Below are 23,277 nucleotides of genomic sequence, written 5' to 3' on the forward strand. Positions count from 1 at the left end.
AATAAAATATGTAAATTTTCGGGATCTTTGGGGGTCACCTCCATATTTTTTACAAATCATTATAAAAAAAATTATTCCCATTTTTGTTGCATTTTTTGATACTAAATTTCCCATAAAAATAAGTATTTAGGGGGAAACTACCGAACTTCTTTATGGAAATTTATCTTTTTTTTTGGGGCGGAAAGGGCCCGGGGGTAATGTTTTTTGCCTGGATGGATTCAAACCCCGTCAGGGGCAAGTCGATGTTTCTTTTAGTAAGAAACTTTACACTCATTGCTCAGTACTGGTTGGTTCCAAGAATGGATTCGAAAGTGTTCATATAAGCTTATAGCTTCCTACACAATCGTACTAAAATAAATTCTGTATAAACCAAATTCACTTTCATCTATAAAAGCCATGTCTTATCGATTTACATGATGCATTAATTCACATATTTTCACAACAATAGGACCATTTCTATGGTCCTTAAAACTATTTGTACATTTTCATGCAATTCAAACAATATAACAATTGATAATTTCGTTTTATTCAAACGTTTCTGTTAAAATCGCGGCCTGAAACATTATAAGTGTTTTATCGTAATCGTGCTGAAAATCTGCTGTACAAATATTGTCAACATGTACAATAAACAAAGTCATTATTATTATCAGTATAATTGTTATTATTATTATATTTCTGCTGTAATGCTAATGTCGATAATAGAATAATAATATGCATATCATTTTGACATGAACGATGACTTTGTGAACTTTCCCGATCTTATGTTTTATTCAAGGAACAAAAGTGTTCAAATTTATCTAAAATATCCAAAGTTTCTCCACGGGCAATTATGCTTTTGCTTTTATGTATTGGTATTAGATTTGTTCAGTTGTATTGTATATTATAGTAAGTATATGCCCTGGGGACCCCATTGAAAAATAACCTGCGGGTTTTTAGGGGAACAATCCAAGGTTTTTGGGAACCTTTTTTTATACATCCCTTTTGCATACATAGTTTTCCCATTCTAAAATTTTTCTGAAATTTTTAAATATCTATTTCAAACGAAATGATTTTTTAAATTTTTTTGGCCCCTTACTTGTTTTTTTGTAGCTTTTTTATTTTTTTAATGAGTTTTTTTACAGATTTCCCGAAAATTTTTATTACAAATTTGTTTTTTAATACCTTTTTATATAAAATGCATAAGTGTATGTATTATGTATATGTGTGTTTTAATCTAAATAAATATCTCTAGATCTAAAATAATTCTTTCCAGAGTGTTTTGAACACGCTGAATGCATATCCTGTATTTAGTATAAACCCACTAATTATATAACAATTTCACGTGCCATTCACATACATCAAGCCAGATTTAACTACAGTAACTTAAGATATTTTAGCATTAACTCATAATGTACATGTATATTAAACGTTTAATTCTGCGAAAGCCGGTGCTAGGGTGTATAGTAGCTATAACTTATTACTCATTTAATACATTCATCCGTGTTGGTCAACCTTAAAGGGTGTTTTCCACTAGTTCGTCATAGCAATGCTAAGGTCGAGAAAGCCGAATTATCTTATCATGTAAGAATAAGCAAACTCAAGCAATTGAAATGGTTTGACGATAAAAGAGTTCCATGTGATAGGTTGGTATGTAATGTGCAATTTATTGCAGACATACTCTATCGTTTACACATTTCTAGACTGTATTTTCTGTTACCTTCTTATATTGACTGATAGAGAGGAGTAAAATATTTACAATCAATGTCAAATACAATTCAAGAGAGACTGTTTTTAAATCGATGTGAATTGAAAAAACTAAATGATAATGTGAAAGGAATCATAATTTGGTGACATTTTCTAAAATGAAAAACAAAACTATAAAAACACGTTTTATTAGTACTATGGTACTTTATAGTGGTTTACATTGTTTTTTATTGGTATATTTAGTCAACCTTTTATGGTCTAATTAGAGTGTCTATATTCGGGCGGATGTATAGTCGGCGTGGGTGGTAAACGCCTGCGATATATTACTTGGTACAATTTATAGGGGGGAATTATATAAGATAATGTCTGTAAAAATGATTACCAGTTATTTAATTTTCGTACAACATAAACACGATTATTTAATTTTCGAACGACATACCATTTGTATCAACGACATAATTATTTTTGTTTTTACTTACAATTTAATTTTTCTATACATGTGTTTTCTATTTTACACTGTGTCATTCGTATCTCAAATTTTTTACACAAGATTATTTTAGAAAATATAGCCGCATGCAAGCTATTGGTTTGGAAATAGTACTGTTTGTTCTTATCTAAACATGTTTGTGCTTTGCAAGCCAGAACATTGGTTCCCCTTGTTAATCTTCCCTCTCATTCTATCATCATATGTATCATTGTTATATTGATGCCAACATCTCAGCCAATGATACCTACTTCAATGATGAAATAATTTAACAGACAAACATACATACATACAGACAGACAGATAGACAGACAGACATACAGACATACATACATAAAGACAGAAAGACAGATAGACAGACAGACAGACAAACATTTCATTTCAATTAAATAAGATACTCTTAAGAAACTCTCATGTTTGAACTTTTAAGTTAGTGATAAACAGAAAGATACAGTTCTCAATAAATAAAATTGTATCATAGTTTGGAGACTTTTCTGTTGAAAATGTGTCAGGGTTATATCGTATACATATACATGCACAGTGCGTTAACTGGAGTGCGGGTATTAGTTACCCGCACTCCAGAGCATGCCCATTGATTGGCTCATTTTTGCTGGGGTTTACATATTGTGACGGCAGAGAAAAAGGGAAAGCGACAGAAATATCATATATTTAGATGTTCGTTCATTGGTTCATTTTTTGCCGCGGGTTTCATATTGTGACAACAGGGAACGTGTTTTTATGGTTTGACTATGATACAAAAGAGAAAGAACACCAAAAACACTCGGTAATCCTGATAAATTTACTCGGGGCTACGCCCCCTCGATAAATCACCCCCCCCCCCCCCCCCCCCCCCCCCCCCCCCCCCCCCCCCCTCCCCCCCCCCCCCCCCCCCCCCCCCCCCCCCTCCAGATAAAACCTCGTGTTATCTTGCTTCTTTCTATTACTTATTTTGTCATTTTATATACAATGTTGTAAATGTACTCTTTCAATTGATAAGTCATTTACACAATCACATACTAAAATTAGAGACACAATCGGTGCATTAATACAAGGCTTTTTAACGCCGTGACTGTCTTATGCTATCAATGTTTTTGCTATCTTCTGAAATGATGATATTATTTTGTCATTTAAGCATATAAACATGTGCAATTTACATCATGATCTTGTCTAAAGACAATGCTGACTTGTTCAAACAGCATGTTAACTTGTCAAATAATCATTATGACATGTGCAGACAACATGTTAACTTGTCAACAGTATCATGGATGACTTGTGCAAACGACATGTTAACTTGTCAAAAATACCATAATGACTTGTGCAAACGGACATGTTAACTTGTCAATATTTCATGATGACATGTGCAAAACAGCATGTTAACTTGTCGAATTATCGTGATGACATGCTTCATAATACCTTAACAAGTTAACATGTGTTTTGCACAAGTCATTACGATCTTTGACAAATTAACATGTTGTCCTGCAACAAGTCATCATGATACATTGACAAGTTAACATGGCATTTGCACAATTCATCATGATACATTGACAAGTTAGAATGTACAGTTTGCACAAGTCATTCACGATACTTTGACAAGTAACTGCTGTTTTGCACATGTCATCATTGAAATTTGGACAAGTTAACATGTTGCTTTTCACAAGTCATCATGATACTAGGACAAGTTAGCATGTTGTTTGCACATGTTATCACGATGATCTGACAAGTTAACATACTGTTTGCACATGTCATCAATTGAAATTTTGACAAGTTAGCATGGCATTTGCACAAGTCATCATTATACTTGGACAAGTTAACATGTCGTTTGCACAAAGTCATCATGATACTTTTGGACAAGTTAACATGCTGTATGCACATGTCATAACGATAATTCGACAAGTTAACATCTGTTTAACATTGTTCATCATTGAATTTTGACATGTTAGCATGGTTACTTTGCACCCAAGTCAGCATTTGATTACTTTGACAAGTTAACAGGTGCTTTTTTGACATTGTCAGCATGATACAAGCGATAAACATGTCATTTGCACAAGTTAATCACATTCTTTGACAAGTTCACATTTGTCCCTTCACAAAGTCATCATGGTTATTTGAACATGTTAACATTGCTGTTTTGGCACAAGTCATCATTATACTTTTGACAAGTTAACATGCTGTTTTGCACATGTTCATCACGATAGTTCGGGACAAGTTAACATGTTCTAAATTCACAAGTCATCATTATATCCTTTTGAACAAGTGTTAACATGGCGTTTGCACAAGTCATCATGACATTTTGACAAGTTAACATCTGTTTTGCACATGTTTCAGCACAATAATTTGACAAGTTTCCACATGACGTTTGCACAAGTCATCATTAACATTTTGACAAAGTTACCATTGTCATTTGCACAAGTTTCAATTATTATAACTTTTGACAAGTTAACATGTTGTTTTGCACAAGGGATCACGATAAATTTGACAAGATAGGGATGTTTTCCCCGGGACATGTTTATCAAATAGTTTGACAAGTTAAAAATCGTTTTTAAAAAGTTTTAAACAAAGGGTTCAAATTTACCCCAAGAATGATGAAAAATTGAAAAATTATTAAAAAATGCCTTAAAACGAAAAAAAATAATTTTTCAAAACGTTTCCACAAAAGATAACAAAAAAAATTGAAAATTTCCCTAAACAGTTTTACGGCGTTCCATAGCTTTTTATGTAACACTACAGCTGTGAATGTAATATGGCGAATGATTTAAAAAGTCCGACAGTAGGTGTTTTAGCGGTATTTTTGGATAAACATCCGCCATTCGTTTGTTTGTTTTGTTGTTGTTGTTTTTTCGTATAAACATGTATATTCGCCCAATTTTTCACGTGCGGCAGTGATGTCAATTGACAAATATTTTGATAATGAACTTATCGGGTCTGTCATTGAGTCAATTATTTTTCATGACCCCTTTTATTTAAAAAAAAAACAACGGCGCGAGCTTACCTCATTTTATCGTTATCTGCGTGCGCAGTGCAAGAATTATTAAGACACAAAAATTGTTGTGTTTAAGATAAATTTTCTTCAGTAATAAGTTGTTTTAATAAGTTTAAAGTTTTTTACTTCAATAGCAAGAATGAGAACTAAGCAAACGACAAAATGTTAATGTTTAGGTAATATTACCTAGAAATATTTACTCTAGTTAATGGATTTACTCAATAACATCTCAATCATTTGTATTCGTTTGTTAAAATAATGTTATAATGGATTTTTTTTGTTTTGGATTTTGGTCTTGTCAATTTATCTTCCGTTAATGAAAGGGTATAAGTCGTTATTTGTCTAATGGAAAGAGTTTTTTATCCTATAAATGGTGACCTTTTCGTTTTAAAGTGTTTTTTTTATGTTTATGGCAATTTTCTTTGCCTTTTACTGGTACAATTTGTTTCAAACATATTTAGACACACATCTTTGCTTATACTACATCAACAGAATGGTTGCTTTTTGTAGTCAAATGGTAACTGCTTTCAAATCCGGATCGTTAACTTCAATAACATTTCAAAAGTTCATAGTATTCTAGATAAGAATTTAAAGCAAGGTCCCGATAAATGGTTATTTAAGAATATGAACTCACCTGTTTGTTTTAGAAATTGAAAGCGTTACCGCATTTCCCATTTGAAGCAGGAGAATGCTAAATCTCTCCCGGATGACTCACCCGTCATCTTAAGAGTTTCAAATGACAATGTATATTGCTGTATGTATATTTTACCGTATTCAATGCTATTACATCTACTATATTGATATACAGTTTCTGATGACATATATAATGGTTCGTTATTATTATTATTGAGTAATCATGTGAGAGCATTGCTTACAACATACAATGGATAATATAGTAATTTCATCGATGTTTCCTGCTGTTATTGTCAGCGGATCTGACATTCACAATGAGCAAGTGTGATACTAGTATTGCGAAGATCAATGTTAGGTTCAATCAATCGTAAATTCACTTATTACATAGGAAAAAATCGGGGCTTTTTCAATTGAATAATCAGTTTTGTACCCAATATTTGCATTGGTTACTTGGTAGTAAGATAAATTGTTTGAACTTGTCATGAACCAAGCTTCACTGTGAATTATTCAATTGCCAAATTATTATAGCGTGAATCATTTAATTGTCAAAGTAGGATTTTATTAATCCAGCTTTATCGTGAATTAATTATTCAGTTACCAAATTATAATATATGTATACATAAACCCAGCTTCATTTTGAATTATATGGTGATCAAACACATTAATTCGTTTTGTTAAGATTTTTTATTTCATACAACCATTTAAGGAACAAACTTGTAAAAATATTACATAACGTAAGTCGCTTGTTAAAATTGCATACTTAATTTCCGTGAATACAGCAAACAAACTAACATCACAGTGTACTGTTTCACGCAATAGAAATTCAATATGTATTCATCGTTTTTAAACAGACATGACGGCAGCTTTACCCAGTTGAATATTTTGATTAAGTTTCCGTTTTTGGTCATTTACCTAAACTAACGTTAACAACGCTGTGATATTAAAAACTAAATATCTGGATTCTCAATGATGATGTCTACATGTCGTAACTTTTCCAGGTCATGGTCTTTGGTACCTGTAATACTACAAAATGTAAAGTATGTCATTCAGTCAAAGATTATCGTACCGTCTAACACTGAACAATATGGAGGGCGCCGTTCCCCGGACGTTCTACAGCTCTTGACTTTTAAACTGCAGAACAAAATATATGTAAAAATCGCAAACTCGATTTAATTGAGACTGTTTGGAGAGAAAATGTACAAACAATAGAAAGTGCAACATCTCTCACATTTCCGACCATTGGCCGCCTAAGCGCAGCTGTTGCGTTAAAGCAACAAGTTCATTAACCTGATCCTATTATGATTAAATTGATAATTTTCTAGTATTGCTGATTCTAAGTTTGCAATGACATGCTGATCTAATCTGATTCCGTCGTGGAAATGTTATGATATATTTATGTTTGTGTTGATCATTATATGTGGAATGAGTATAAATTGTACATGGCGTAGAGTAATAACTGTGACAAAACCGAGTCGTTGAGCATTCAATCTGATTTGTGATAGTGCCAACAATAAACTTAAATTTCACCCGCTCATGATGTATTTATTAAACGGGTTGATAGGACCATATATTATATACAAATGCAGTGATTTCTAGCGATTGTAACTCGAATATGTTTTAACATGCAAATTATAGATTTTATATGCGGTAATATGTTTGTTTCTTTGTCTGGTACTCATTGTTATTCTATTTCATTATTTCAGGATTATGACAGGACGGTGAGTCATGCTGTGTCCCCATATATAACTCTGAGTATTTTAGTGGCTGGGGTTGTTGGTGGCCTTGTCATTGTCATAGCCTTCATACTCTTCTGTAAATATTGCGTCAAGAAACAAAACACCATTAGAAGGTATTTAATACATCATTATTATAGTTACGTCAGCATTCGCTTTTACTTATATATAATATAATGATTTGCTTCCTTTTGTGACTACGACAGCAAGGCTAAAAGGGGCGTGGTATTTGACTTCAAACCACTTACCCCTCACCGCTGTTGGTTCTAATCCCGCCAGAGACTTTGGTTTCTTTCATGTGAGGAAACTATCTAGCTAGCATACGGAAGGTTGATTGTTCTACTCAGGTGCCCGTTTGTGCCTGAAATATTGAGTGGCACATGAGGTCTTCCTACTCCTGTAAAGCTGGAAAGTCGCCATATGACATCTACCATATGACATCTACTTTGTTAGTGCGACATGAAACCCAACCAGTAAACAAAATATTTCTGACTGGCACATATCTACAGCATTAACTGAAATCTAATTATGGTCTTCTATATCCCACATCAAATTAAGGAAACGCGGTTATGCTAGACAAATGTATAGAATAATATTTTTCGTCTTCTTTAAGTCTATATATGTATCAAAAGTCGCATTATAATCACGTGACGAATATAAAAATCTTTGACATTAAAGGGACCAGGGTACAGACTGTGAGAGATCCTCAGATCGCCGATTTAAACCATTTCAAAGGTATGAGACGATTAATTCTGACATGTTCTCAGAGCCTAGCACCGGTTCTATGGACGGCATACCTATCAGTCCGAGACGGTTTCTGGAAACAAAGTAAGTTTTCTAATCTGCACGGACAGTTATAATTTCTTTCAATAAAATGTTCTGGTTACATCAGGGGCTAAAGGTTTATATGTGCTACTCTTGTTACATTTATTACTTTGTTTTCTGTAAGATCTCCTGGAGTATTTTCAGTGATATCGTGTAAGATTGACTGCTCTTGATCTGATATTTAAAGTACACTTAAATAGAACATTTGCAAATAATAAATACAAATTAAAGTTATTTATATCCGTTAAAGTGTTGAAAACTGTTTATGTAATACATTGTTAAGTAATTAAACACAGAGAGACTACAATAAATGAAGTTAAAATTCAATATGATAGAATGTATGGGCCCAACATTCTCTCAATAAACTTTTATTTAATCCTTATTTCCAACATTTCAAGAGTAAATTTAATAAAAGAGAAATTATTCACTTACCACGGGTTAAAATAACGCATTAAACTTTTCTGTGCCCGATTACAAGCATGCGGGACATACATTATCTTCTTTGATGAAATGACAGGTCAATATTCAGATATCAAATATGTTTGATTCAAATTCAAGTTAAATGTCATTATTTTATTATTATTGATTGAATATTCCAAAAAATCTTAAGCGCATGCGAAGTAAGTAAAGGCCTCAACAGACGGTAGGATTTTGAAGTACATAAGATGTACAGACAAATCTTAATGTGTGAAGGATTCGGAAACCATTAGTCTAGATGTAAGGGATAGGACATGTTCTAATTTGAAAATCTTGTCGTACAGATTTCTACAGACCTCCCACAATGACAAGTAACAGATTACCAAATTATCTCCTGATAATGGGTGTAATGAATGAAATTCCAGAACAATTAGGGCTAAAAAGTAAACATAGAAGTAAGATGGGGTAAAAATGATGTTGAAAAACTCTTCAGGAGACCCAAAGTTGTGTTATGTCCGAATCCAAAATTGTTCCGAAAATGATTATGTCACGGCGTTGAACTGTTCTCTAATCAGGGGAGGTAGTTTGTAGGCGGCCGGATAGATCAGTCAGTAGAACCGCAGTACGGTATTTCGAGGGTCCCAGGTTTGAGTCTAAAATTTAACAATTTTTTTTTTAAAAAAATGGAGGTGTTTCAATCATTACTCATGGAGATAAAACAATCTTTTGTGAGTAAATAATGTAAGGGATCAATGGGAGGTAACTGTTTTAGGGAAACCTCCCATGCTTCCTACAATGCAGAATTACGTCTGAATGCAAGTGTTGTATTGCTTTGAAAATTGTACATCTTATCTCTTATTAGTGTTGTACGACTAAATCCCACCGTCTGTTGAGGCCTCAAGTGTCATGACATGTGTATATATTCTTGATAACAAGATTGTACCTGTTTTCTATATATTATACAGATTAAATGCCATTGTCCGTATTCCATTGTTAAAGCGGATTAGATTACAATGGGCACATTATCCATTAAAATTTAAAATATTGATGAAAACATTAGAAGTGTACCATTTAGATATTCTTATAATATATTGCTTGAAAACAAAAATTTTTAAAGATCTAATTTATTTAGTATGAACATTTATATGAACATTTGAGCCGCGTCATGACAAAACCAACGTAATGCGTTTGCGACCAGCATGGATCCAGACCAGCCTGTGCATCCGCGCAGTCTGATCAGGATCCATGCTGTTCGCTTGCCAACTCTATTACAAGTGGAGAAACTGACAGCGAACAGCATGGATCCTGATCAGACTGCGCGGATGCGCAGACTGGTCTGGATCCATGCTGGTCTCAAACCCATTACTTTGGTTTTGTCATGACGCGGCTCATTTTATTATCTGCTATACAATCATATGTAATATCGGGTTATGTATGTCGCACTTGCCATACATTGTATATTTTTTGCGATTTGTTGTTACGTCTTATACTAAATACTATTTTACTTATTTTTACAATTTATTTATTTATTAATTGCTTTTTAGACCTTCCATTATAGATCAACTCATTTTATATAATATTTATCAGTCAGTGCATTGTGGTAATATATGTTATAATTAAGGCATATGGGGACAAGTGGCGGAGGTGATTGTCATTTCTCTTTAACCCCATACAGTGTCCAGTTCAACAAAAAATTAAAAAAACAAGTACTTATATAATCTATATGTAGATTGCAAACCCTGTGTAATGGCAATGCAGTACAACCTTGTAACTGCTCCCTTACACCCGTGTGTACCAGGAGGCCATCTCCAACAAAATTGATTAACTTATTTACGTTTACAGCATATATACCAGACAGATAATGTCATTTAAGATCATTTACCGGAAGTATGAGACGCCATTATAGAGACTGTAAGTTATTTCTTTATTCACTAGTATTGCCATGAGACCTGTACACATGAAACCTTGGAAATTACATTTGCATATTGTATTTCTCTTTCGGCAGAAGTCTGGAGAAGATTCCAGGTATAGATGAAGCAAACGAAACAACGAGGCTTAAATCAGACTTCGAAAAAAGTAAGTAATTTACAGTTGATTTTATATGTTTAATGGTATTTCTTTTTCTTAAACATATCAAATGTCGTCTGACGTATTTATGACATTTTTCGAAATTGAACAAATTGCTTTTCAGCAGCCAAAAAGCAAGTATTATAATTTTGCAATGTTTATTCATTCATTCAAATTCTCAGTTTCATATTGTTTTAAACGGTAAATGATTTTTTTTTTCATTGAAAATTCTATTTCTTGCAATAGACCGAGAAAAATAAATTAAGTGCATAAATAATTAAGACTGTAGATGAAAATTCTGTAAACATTAAACGAATGCAAGTAGTTTGCATCCTTTAGATATCTTAGTTGTGATCTGATATAATGTCTAATTAGATGCGCATTTCTATTTTGAAAACTCAATATAGCTCAAAATAAATATATAACTTCTCATTTTATAATTTTGCGTAAGGAAAACGTTGCGGTAACGATTCACGCCAACTGATACAGCTATATCTAAAACTTTAAGGTGACTAAGGTCATGTTTTAAAAATATTAAACAATTCTACATGTATTTTCTTAGAAATTATTAGGACAACGCAAAGTGATGTTGTTACCATGTTTGTTTGAAATAAATGTAAGTTACATGTGAAGGTTTTTTTTTTCCATTGAAATTGATTGTAGAGAAAACGTAAATTGCCTTGTTTTATAGATAAAAGCACACCACCAAGTTATATATATTAGATCTTAGATGTTTACGCACAGAATTTCAGTGTTTAAATCACGTGATGTTTCAAAAGAAACAATTATCTGTTCCAATCTTATCAGTTTAGCCTCGTTTTCAATTTCAGAGTCTAAAATTTCTGTATCAAACGCAAATCATACTCCATCTAGTCTCATTTTCATTTTCAGGGTAAAAGAATAAAATAATTTCTTTATTGTTCTTGAAGTAACAAAGTTCTGTCAAAAAGTGAAAAACATGAAATAAAGTCTCCCGTACACAGCTGTAAAACCTATATCAGACACGGCTAGCGTGCCTCGTCCAATATAGGTTTAACAGCTGTTTAATTCAGTATTGTACTCGACAATGTTTAATAACCTAATAATATATTACAATGTTAATTTCTCTAAATCGCCATGTCATGAAAATTTTTAATTTGTTATGCGCCAAACTTTGTATTTTTGTAAAATCTGATTATTTCTTAATTTTTATTTTTTTGAAGTATTAAAGCTATAACTTAGATATAAAAATACACCATCTTGCATTAAATGTACAAAGATTTGTCTGCTGGTAATTGTAGTTTACCCTCTCTCACACATATCAACCAACATAAAGATATCAAAGACATCATAACTAAACTTGATATGAGCCTCGTCATGACAAAATCAACATATTACAAACCCGATAACAAGTAGAGAAACTGATAGCGAACAGCATGGATCCTGATCAGACTGCGCGGATGCGCAGGCTGGTCTGGATCCATATTGGTCGCAAACCCATTATGTTGGTTTTGTCATGACACGGCTCATATATTAGATAAGACAAATGACGGTAGCAAAGGCCACATACCACAAGTAATCAAATAATCTGCCCTTGTCATTAATGAAGTATACAAATTAGGCTCCATGCGTCATTGAAAGGTTTCCTACATGATGATTAACGTCATTATGGGTTTTCATTCCTTTAGCACCAAATAGTCTGGAAAATGTCTCCTTTATTTAATGAAGTAGATGTTGGTAATCACGAATTTACCTATGTTATTAGCAAAATAAGGTTATTTCATTTATTGTCCTTCAATGAAATCATGCTGCATATATCTGAAACAAGTATAAATATTTCATGCCACATTTGTATGACTAGTATGAAAACTGTATATGTTATAGTATGATAACTGTATGAATACTAATATGATAACTGCATATGTACAAGCATGATAACTGCATATGTACTGATATGATAACTGTATATGTACCAGTATGATAACTGTATATGTACCAGTATGATTACTGTATATGTACTAGTATGATAACTGTATATGTACTAGTATGATAACTGTATATGTACTAGTATGATAACTCTATATGTATAAGTATGATAACTCTATATGTATAAGTATGATAACTGTATAAAAGTTTATGTACTATGTACTATTTTATTATCACTGTGTATGTACCAGTATGATAAAACTGTATATGTACTAGTATGATAACTGTATATGTACTAGTATGATAACTCTATATGTATAAGTATGATAACTGTATAAAAGTTTATGTACTATGTACTATTTTATTATCACTGTGTATGTACCAGTATGATAAAACTGTATATGTACTAGTATGATAAATGTATATGTACTAGTATGATAACTCTATATGTAGCAGTATGATAATTGTATATGTACTGGTATGATAACTGTGTATGTACTGGTATGATAACTGTATATGTTCTAGTATGATAAATTTATATGTATAAGTATGATAAATGTATATGTACTTTTTTATTATCACTGTGTATGTACCAGTATGATAACTGTATATGTACCAGCATGATAACTGTATATGTATTAGTATGATAACTGATTATTTACTATAGGTTACCTTAATTAAAGAACGCCCAAATAGGCAAAAATGAAAATAGTGCAAGCCTAGTTCGATTAACCATACTCATTTTTTGTGTATTTTTTTGTTTGAGTACTATGCTGAGAATTTTGAATAATTATATTTTAGCATCATTTTGCGAAACTAATCTTGATTTGGAACCATACATCGATGAAGAATATACAGAAGCAGACGACAATAAAGAAAATGATAATAGTAGGAAAGAAGTTCCAGAAGAAAATGAAAGTTCAGGGAGGCGAGTATCATTCCAACTCGACAATCTACCGTCGACGCCGTCGGGATATTTACGAAAAGGGAGAAGGTTGGGAAAACTGCTGAACGTGTTTCCCGCTGTTCCGCATCCCTTCATTTTACTAGATGTTCAAACTTTATATTGTTTGGTAGCCTTTCCAGCTTTTTGTGACATGAATTGAGATCCAACCTACTCATTTTTTTTCTTCAAATTTATGAGAATGATTTTTAACAAATTTGTCTTATGCGCATATTAAGTAATAGCATGTATTACTTTGATATTTTTTTTACTGAATTCACTTTTCTATTTTCGTATTTTAAAACGTGTTTTTTTTTCTAAATTTTATCGTCAATTCTACAGAGTGTGATTTTAAGCATAACTCATGTTTAATTATTTTAACTGTTTCTCTTCCTAGAAGATGTGGGCTAGACTTTGGTTGGTGGAGAGATTAAAATTTAATACACTTCAATTGTTTTATAAAATCTTGTTCATCCTTTCTTCTAATAATTCTGTTTTCTTATACCTTTTTGCAATTTACTTAACTTTTATGTTAAGCTTGATCTCGACATTCTCTCTATGGTTACTAAAATTCGTCTAAATATTCAGAAAATTAGATGTAAATTTTGTTAATTACAAAAGGCCTGTATAATAATTCTATAGAACTATTAAAATACACGCATATACATTTCATTATTCTAATTGGTTATTTCTTACAGATTGTTGACATAATAATCTGCTGCTTATTTAAAGCAAGATACATCGGAAAACAATTTTGATTTTAGTTTAAAAAAAAAACACTTGTAGGTATTATATCTATATTTGTTTCTTTTTTAATTTAAATGAGATACCAACAGCATGTATTCATTCTATTGTTATATGGTGCTGTTGAGGTTTGCCGTGCATGGTACTACTATTTAGCTCCTCCGGGTGCCTTTTCATATATATGGTAGTACCATTAGTAAACGGACCCAAATTAAACACGTCAAAAATAGATGCTATAAAACAATGACCTTCAGGGACTTTGAACTTGTCGCTCGGCTAGTACTGATTGTTTTATACCTCTTGGCCTTTCGTTATCATAAAAGCCTATACAAATATGAGAGAACTTCGTTTTTAACAACTTAAGGCACTTTGCTGTTGTTAGTCGTCATTTCAAGTTTCGCTAGGGAGATGTAGATCTTCTTCCGGTCACAAAATTATACATCAGAAAAAAATCGGCTATGTTTAGAATTTCTAAAGAAATGATTTTTTAAATAAGTTGAAATTGATACTAATATGTAAATATTTTATTTTCTAAAACAAATTAAACGGCGGGAAAACCCGTGGATCGTTGAGTTTTACTGGGTATTCTAGTTATCAACGTTCTATATAATCGACGTTTTCCAAATATTTTGAATGTGCTGTCAAGCGTGCGTTGTACTTAAACATTTTTGACCCAGTTCAAGATATAAACAAGCACAGCTATCATCATTCATCACATGTTTCCTGCAGACAAACAATATTGACACAGTCCAACAAAAAAAGCAATATGTACGGTAAATTAGTTTGCTTCAGACAAAACAAAAGTTGTTTTTTTTTAAATTCACAATTTAAACGCAATGCAGCAAACTTTAGTACGTCAATAATACTGTGTTACCATGCTAGGCTCCGTTTGCGATACATTTGAGTATACTTCAAGCAATACCCGGCACGATCATAACCTCAACAGCTTATGACGTCATGTTCCACTGATATAAGCGCGTGAGAAAAGCAGTATAAAGACTCAGTTTAAATGATTCCTTTCTAAAGAGATAATGTAAAGTGCTTCAGCATTTAATTAATGAAAAATCAGTGATCCATAAAGACTAAAGAACAAAACAACAAAGGGGTTAGGCAATTTTTTGCATCGGTCAGACAACAGTTAACACCTGATGTTGTAAGACATTACAATGACAAAAGCTACCTGCAAATAACTAAATACTTAAAAATAAATGCTAATTTTACAGTCATTCCATGACATTTATGTGAAACATTAACAATAGTAAAATCAATGTTCCCAAATGACTTTTGAGAAAAATGAACAAAAAGGTTTTTTTTCCAGAAAGGATGAGCAAGATTTTTTTTTGTGTTTTAACTTTATTTTAAGTTCATACTAAACTCACGCACGCGCACGTATGTTATGGAATTTGTTTCGCAAGAAATATTATTTAGAGGAATAATTGCATGTGTCAGCAGTTTTCAAACCTCCTTTATTTCCCTTTGTCGTTTTATATCTTCATTCATGATTACTTTAAATGCATCGTGATAATATGGTTTGAACAATTCCTTTTGCAAAATGAATGTGTTCTGGATATGTTTGTATAATATATGTACCATGAATATATGCATATATGTGACCCTGACAGTTCGTGTGTGTGTAGTGATATAATTCCTGTATATTATACCTTACATAAATGTGTTCCTTCTTTGTTTATATACGTATCAGCGGGTTATAAAATACGTAATATAATATGCGATCCGACAAACATATTCAAACATTTAGTTCTTCTTTGATTTTTTCACCATAATATATACATGTATTCTAGTAATATGCGGTATAATATAAGGAACAGCATACAGTACTTCAGATATCAAAGCATTATATAGTGTCTGATCGGTCAGCCCGGGAACTGACCGTAAAATGTTTGTGGGCTGACTGATCGGTCACCGTAAAATGTTTGTGGGCTGACTGATCGGTCACCGTAAAATGTTTGTGGGCTGACTGATCGGTCACCGTAAAATGTTTGTGGGCTGACTGATCGGTCACCGTAAAATGTTTGTGGGCTGACTGATCAGGTCACTATAATAATATAAGGCCCTCAGTGCTGTGTACTATTTTTTAACTATAGTGTTAATTAAGGGCTTTCATTAATGATGTTATATTTTTTCTAAAACAAGCACTTATTAAATTATTTCATCTCCAGTAACTTAATTTTACAGGAATTATTTGATTACTTTTATTATAGAAGAAATACACCTACGTCAGAACACAAATAAAAGTTCACTTGGTGTGCAGTAAAACGTTCATCTATATTAAATGTAATCTTTGCAAAATATGTTTTTAGAATATATATCAAACACTGCCTGCGATGAAAATAGCAGTTCTTATGCTTTCTATAAAAGCTGAGATATAATATTTTACATTTAAAATTAGCGTACAACATGTCGTATTGCCATGCAACATCATAAGATTGAAATTGAACTGGCATATTTAACCGATTAAAAATGTTTAAATATCTAAATATATTGCAGATACACTGAAGGTGACTTTCACTACTTGAAGAAAATACGCATTGCAAAAAATAATGTTCCAAGACAGTACTCATTAGGTGCACCGTTACAAAGAGAACGATATATTACGGAAGATACATACCTTGACTTGCATAATGAGAACCGATTTCCTAAGAACGATGTTTGTGTCAATTCTATATCATCTGGAGTAGAAGACTATTCAGTTGCGCATGCGCTAGTGCGGCCATATATGTTAGAATCACCTACTTCAGCTAATGGGGCTGTTGGTCCTCAGCTTGTCGACGTTGAAATACATCACAGAGGTTCTACACCTACTGGTGATATTTTTCATTACGGAAATAGAAAACTTTCATATCAAAGATCCCCGTATATCGATGACAAAGATAAAACGTTAAAACCAATATCTCATAGCATGGACACAGTAAGTCCCTCGCATACGCCTTCACATAAACATAAGAGAAGGGTAAAAAGTTACGATGATGTGTTAGACTATGATTATGACATTCTAAAAATAACAGAATTTTCACGAGGTCCTTATTATAATAATGATTTTGATCCAATAATGGAAGTTGAGGGATTAGCAACATCAAAAGTGCGCTATAACGATATGGGAAGTCTCGAAGTGTTGAATGATGATAAAATTATTGATATGTTTGATGATTTTGAATATGAAAATATTATTCCCGATGAAAGTGATGCAGATACTGAAACAACAATAAATGGCACACAAAAGTTCAGAGAGATTTGGAATTTACGGGCTACTTTTGAGGAAGAAGAAGAATGCAGTGATACTATAAGAATGGAAGATATGGCTTCGCCTGAAGAGCAATCTTCAGACCAAGGTGGCACTTCATATTCGCCAACATATCATATACAACATGCTGCGCAGTATCATAATGGGTTTGCGTGTACAGGAGCTACATCCGACAATCATAATAACTACGTTGATCCTCAACATGTTGATCCTGAAGACTCTAATTTACTTCATCCCAACTATGAAAACAGAAGGGATAACTTTAGAACTGTTGCAGGTAGAAGATATCAAAAGAGAGGTTCTACCAGCGCTGAAAATAGTTTTGACAGTGTTGAAACAGATCATACTGATGGCGATGCTACTGAATCAAGTAGACACGAGGCAACAACAAGCTTCGAGTCTACAACTGATAATACGGACAGTACGGGCGACAGTCAAACAAGTAGATTGAGACAAATGAAAGCAGACAGTGGGTATAAATCGCTCGAGACAACACAACCTCCAGCGTGTGTAAATGGTACGAAAAAGGCACAAAGTATGGATGATGAAATAATATTGTTAGGGAGCGAAATTTCGTCTCCCTCTCCAGAAAAACCAATTTCTCCAAAACATGAAATACTTGAAGCGGTTGGAACAAATGAATCGGTGCCAAGACGGGGAAGCCTTTTTGAAAAAAGAAGAGGACGCACTGCTTCCAAACGTAGGCGAGAATATAGTCGAGAAAGACACGTGGTGCGTTTAAATCAAAGTACATATGAACAAGAAACCGATTCAGCTAGGTCGGACCAACCATCAGGTGACAGTTTTGATGAACCAAATACACCAAGTACTAAAGTTTCAGTATTTTCACGATTTTTTAAATCCCATAAGTCTCGTGAAAAGGGTTTATCACGGGACTTCAGTATTGACGAGAAGACGAACAATATTTTCCAAGAATTTGTGAGATTTGACCCAAAACTAGAAGTTCACAGGGGAAGTGTTACTGGAATCGAATCACGGCGACATAGACTCCAAAGAAAATTCACAGATCCCGGCGTTTACACATTTGATGATACTCGCCGTTTTTTATCGCCGGAGATGCGGAGTACAAGTTTAGGCAGTGACAGCAGTGCTAGTTCAGCCCGGAGGTTGTCGCCGCAGGACAGTATAGAGGAGGAGGAATTTGAAGACGATATAGATGCGGCAGTGATGGATCACAAAAACAAAATGATGGAAGAACAAAGTTTAAAATCTGTTGAAGTAACGACACCTACAGTTTCAGTACATGAAATTCCAATAATCAAACTCCCTGAGGGAGAAACTGTCGATGCTTAAATGTTTTCCCTTTATATTCCAATTTTGTATATGTGAATTTACATATAGTACTAGATTACTGGTGGATTTAAAAGTCTTTCATTTATATAACTTTGTCAAGTGACATATAGAATTAATCAAACAAAATTGTATGGTAAAAGGACATGATCATTTTATTACAATGCTTTATTTTATCTTTCAATCAATCATTAAGTGTGACCCATTGCATAATTTAATCATTACTAGTATTTGCTTTCCCGTGCCTATTAAATAGTTTAAAATAGAACTAATTCCTGTGTATATATACACTGTTCTAAAACATTATCTTAATAAAGGGGAAACAATGACAGATTGGAAAACGCATTTTTTTTAAAAATGTATAATCACTAACCGCATAAGTTACAAAAGAATGAAAGTGTCTTTATGATAATTATAATTATTATTTTGCAGGCTTTTGTAAAATTCTGAATTTTGTTTACAAACGTTATACATGTACAACGGCTTACAGACGTTCACTCGGAAGCGATTTCCTCCCAAGATGTTTCGCTCCCACTTTCGCTATTTTTACACATTTAAGCGTTTAATAAATGACATGGAAAATAGACAGATTTTCAAAACAAATAATGGATGTGAAATGTCTTTGGCAAGTAAGAATTTGGGATCGGATAGGTAAACATCTTTGGAAGAAACTGATTGAAAGAGAAATGTTTACGCGAGGAAATTATTTGAAAGTGTAATCGTAACGGTAGGGGATTAAAAGTGTAATGGTTACGCGAGGAAATTATTTGAAACTGATATGTTTACGGTAGGAAATGGATTGAAAGTGTAATGTTACGGGAGGAAATAAATTGAAAGTGTAATGATTACGGGAGGAAACTCTTTGGCAGTGAACGTCTTGCATACCATTCAGCCTACAAATACCTCAAAGTCATTTTCGTGTTAGTAAATTTGCATTTGTATAATTCTAACAGCTGATTATTATACTAGGAAATTGTAGTTAGAAACAACCATTCAACCAAAGTACATTTTTTCATATACTTGATTCACTTTATAAATGATACACAAGAGAACATGAATGACATAGTTGTCGCTACCATTAGAGACTTTGATTCTGTTAATGTCATATTGATTGTCGTACTCGTTAGGTTATGTCACTGTCTTATGTTATAAAGTACATCTCTTGTTGAATATTTTAAAGCTTTATTATGTAGGTTTGATTGCTATATTTTGTGCGAATTAAGCGATAAAGTGAGTATATAAATCAGGAAGTTCTATAGGGAGCATCAACTTTAGATAATTGGAATTTACTTTTGGCTTTTGCTGTACTTTATAGAATATTCTTGAAGAATTATACCATTTCTGTTTTGTTTTATCCTTTAAACATTGGAATATTCATTAACAAATTCACGATGAAATCTTTTATATAAACACACAGGCACATTATGTGTTCGTGGAAGTTATAAGTGTTAAAACTTAGCGTATTAGTTTTTATTATAATGAGTCTGAAAGGTGTCATAAAACATGAATCTGATCTTTTGTGTATGTTACATTTTTGGTGCTTTATAACAACATGTGTCATGTGTCATTTTTATCATTTTTCTTTCCTGTCTCGGTGTCATTCAACTCTAAGTAAAGTATTAGACTTGCATATACAAAAATTGACTCTTAAAACTTTAAAAGACGACCGTTCAGAAAAGCAGACAAATCATGCCAAAACAATACCGTACGTTTTCAACTTTGTGATACTCTTTAATAACATATATATACATACATATACTGTATATCATGTATAATTATGTTCATTTTTACCGGTTTTTTTTATTTATTTTTTAATTGTAAACACGCCAAAGTGTCAGGTATACGTACAGAAACAGCAAAATGGATAATTGGTATTGATGTTTTATTCTTCTTGCATACAAATAACGGAACACTAATATACCGAATCAGAGCTTTATGCAAGAATTGCGCAAATGCACTGTTTTTACATCAGCATCTGCAGAAACCCTCGGACCTGCAGACTCGGACTTCAAATGCGCCCAAGTGCTTCTGCAAATGTAAATGTAAATTAACAAAATAGGTGCATTAACGAAGAAAAACGAAATACAAAAAGTTTATGTTTTGTGCATTAAAATTAGAAAGGCATGTCTAAAAATTACCCCTAATTTTTATATTTTATATGACTTCTTAATACAGATAGATATGTCTGTTTATAAGATATCCAGACGAGAAATTGAACTTTAAAATCCCTGGTGTATAAAATGGAGGTTTGCATTAACACTTACACAATTAGTGTAAAGAAAAAGAGTCATAATAAAATGCCTTGACAATCAGTTTTTTTACAAATATATAATTATATATAGTTCTAATATCAAAATGTGCAAATTCATTTTTTTAAATATAAATATTGACCGGGGTATTTTCTTGCTTTCTGTGTTCCAAATGAAACTGCTTTATTATTTTATATAACCTTAACAGTGCCAGTTAATCGATGCCATTACGATTTTGAAATCAAATTTATTTAATTTTAATCAGTTAGATATTTACATGGATTACCGTATGTACAAGTTTATAATACGTCATACTTTCAAATTATGACATTACATTATTTTAAAGATATTCACCAGTAATTTTTTACCATACACAGAAAAGGAGAATATTAACTATTGTTTTAAAAATCTATTTTAACGGTGTTATAGTCGGTGTTATTTTGAAATTATAACTGAGTATATTTTTTTAAACGTATCTGCATCAAATAGCTGAAATAGTACTCGAGTATCCATTACAGAACAATTGATTGTTAAATGAATTAAGAGAGTTCAAGTCAGTTTTTTTTCGATTTTTATATTCATTTATAATTTACTATCGTATACACTTAAAGTATTTATACGCTATATTTTAAAAATGGTATTAAAACTTAAAAATACAAATGTCAATTATTGTATTGTAGATACTACCCTTTTTTGACTGATATATAATACTGTTTAAGGTTACCGTTACCATCGGAGAAAAGTTGACATTTATTCCGATGTTCTGTTAAACTGATATAGAACCAAAAGTCACCATGCAGTATGGAGCCAGGTCATCCTGCATTGCCCTGCAGTCTACCCTATATCTATACTGTTGGTAGTTGAACTGTTTTCTAAATATTGATATTGAATTCAAATGAACTGTTTCAAGCAAATTAGTAACACAAAAGTCACTGGTTAAGGGTAAATAAAACACATAAAGAAACGAATGTTTTTTTTTAATTCAAGGTAGTTGTATGGCATTATTTTCATTACTTGTTATTGTAACATATCCAAATGTGAATGTTTGATGAGTTTTAAAGCAGCATGGCTCCAGATTCATGCTAATTTTCATACAAATTTAAAGAAAAGTGAACGTAGACATTAATTCAAACATTGCATTGCAAGTCCACGTTAATTACCAAAAAGTGATCAAAATGTGCAATAATACACCTTACTGCTTCGTCAAATTATGGTGTTAAAAAGCAAGATCTGTCATATACCGCGTAAAGCTATAACATGTAAATGTTTACTTGAAACTTTTTACTTTTTCTCAAAATCTAAGTACACTTTTCTCAAGTTTGTTTTTCTTGAAATATTTTGGCTGATCTGTAGGCATGCAGCTTTAAAAGAATGATTGCGCATCACAAGATTATAAACATTTACACCAAACATGATCAGATCACGTAAATGTTTTCCTTTTTTTTCACTGCCACCAAATATGCCTTTCCCCCTTTCATCGTAAGTCGCTGTAGTGTACAATTTTTTATCATTAATGAAAACAACCAAAGCTTTTGCGATCATTACATATACATTATAAAGCATCTATATGATTTATATTATATGTAATTTATTTATTTTACCATTTATGGAGAAAATACTTTTCAAAATTAAAATGCTATAATTCGGTTAACTGAATTTGACTTTTTAAGCTCAGTGTAACTGCACAAGTCTTTTAATGACACTTGATAGAACTATTGTTGTTTACTTGTATATATATATTTATATTTTTTCCCTTTTTTCTATAAATTTTAACATTCCAAATTGATATATTTAAGAAGAGACTTTATAAATATTCAAATATATGAAGAGTTGTTTTATTTTATTGTTCCAGACAACTGAACTGTCCTGAATTTTCAACAATGCACGGAAGGGCTCTTTAGGTCTACCTCCAGCACTATAGCTGGAAAGTCGCCATATGATCTTAAAAAGTAGATCTAAAACCAAACAAGCAAACGAACGAACGAACAGACAAACAAACTGAAGTGTCCGAGACCTAGATAAGAAATTAGCTAACATAAAC

General features: G+C 32.4%; 1 protein-coding gene across 1 annotated transcript in view; it reads left to right on the forward strand.

Moving 5' to 3' along the window:
- The window catches only part of LOC132743133 (uncharacterized), a 139,085-nt gene extending 116,026 nt beyond the window's left edge, over nt 1–23,059 (forward strand). Inside the window, exons 3-7 of the mRNA XM_060731662.1 lie at nt 7,484–7,629; nt 8,192–8,341; nt 10,761–10,831; nt 13,529–13,721; nt 16,923–23,059. Of these exons, the coding sequence (XP_060587645.1) occupies nt 7,484–7,629; nt 8,192–8,341; nt 10,761–10,831; nt 13,529–13,721; nt 16,923–18,990 (2,628 nt within the window). The 3' untranslated portion in view covers nt 18,991–23,059. The remainder of the gene's footprint in view (nt 1–7,483; nt 7,630–8,191; nt 8,342–10,760; nt 10,832–13,528; nt 13,722–16,922) is intronic.
- The last annotated feature ends 218 nt before the right edge of the window (nt 23,060–23,277 follow it).

Source organism: Ruditapes philippinarum, unplaced genomic scaffold (assembly GCF_026571515.1).
Source record: "Ruditapes philippinarum isolate M1 unplaced genomic scaffold, ASM2657151v2 ctg266_1_1_1_1, whole genome shotgun sequence".
Taxonomy (NCBI): Eukaryota; Metazoa; Mollusca; class Bivalvia; order Venerida; family Veneridae; genus Ruditapes; species Ruditapes philippinarum.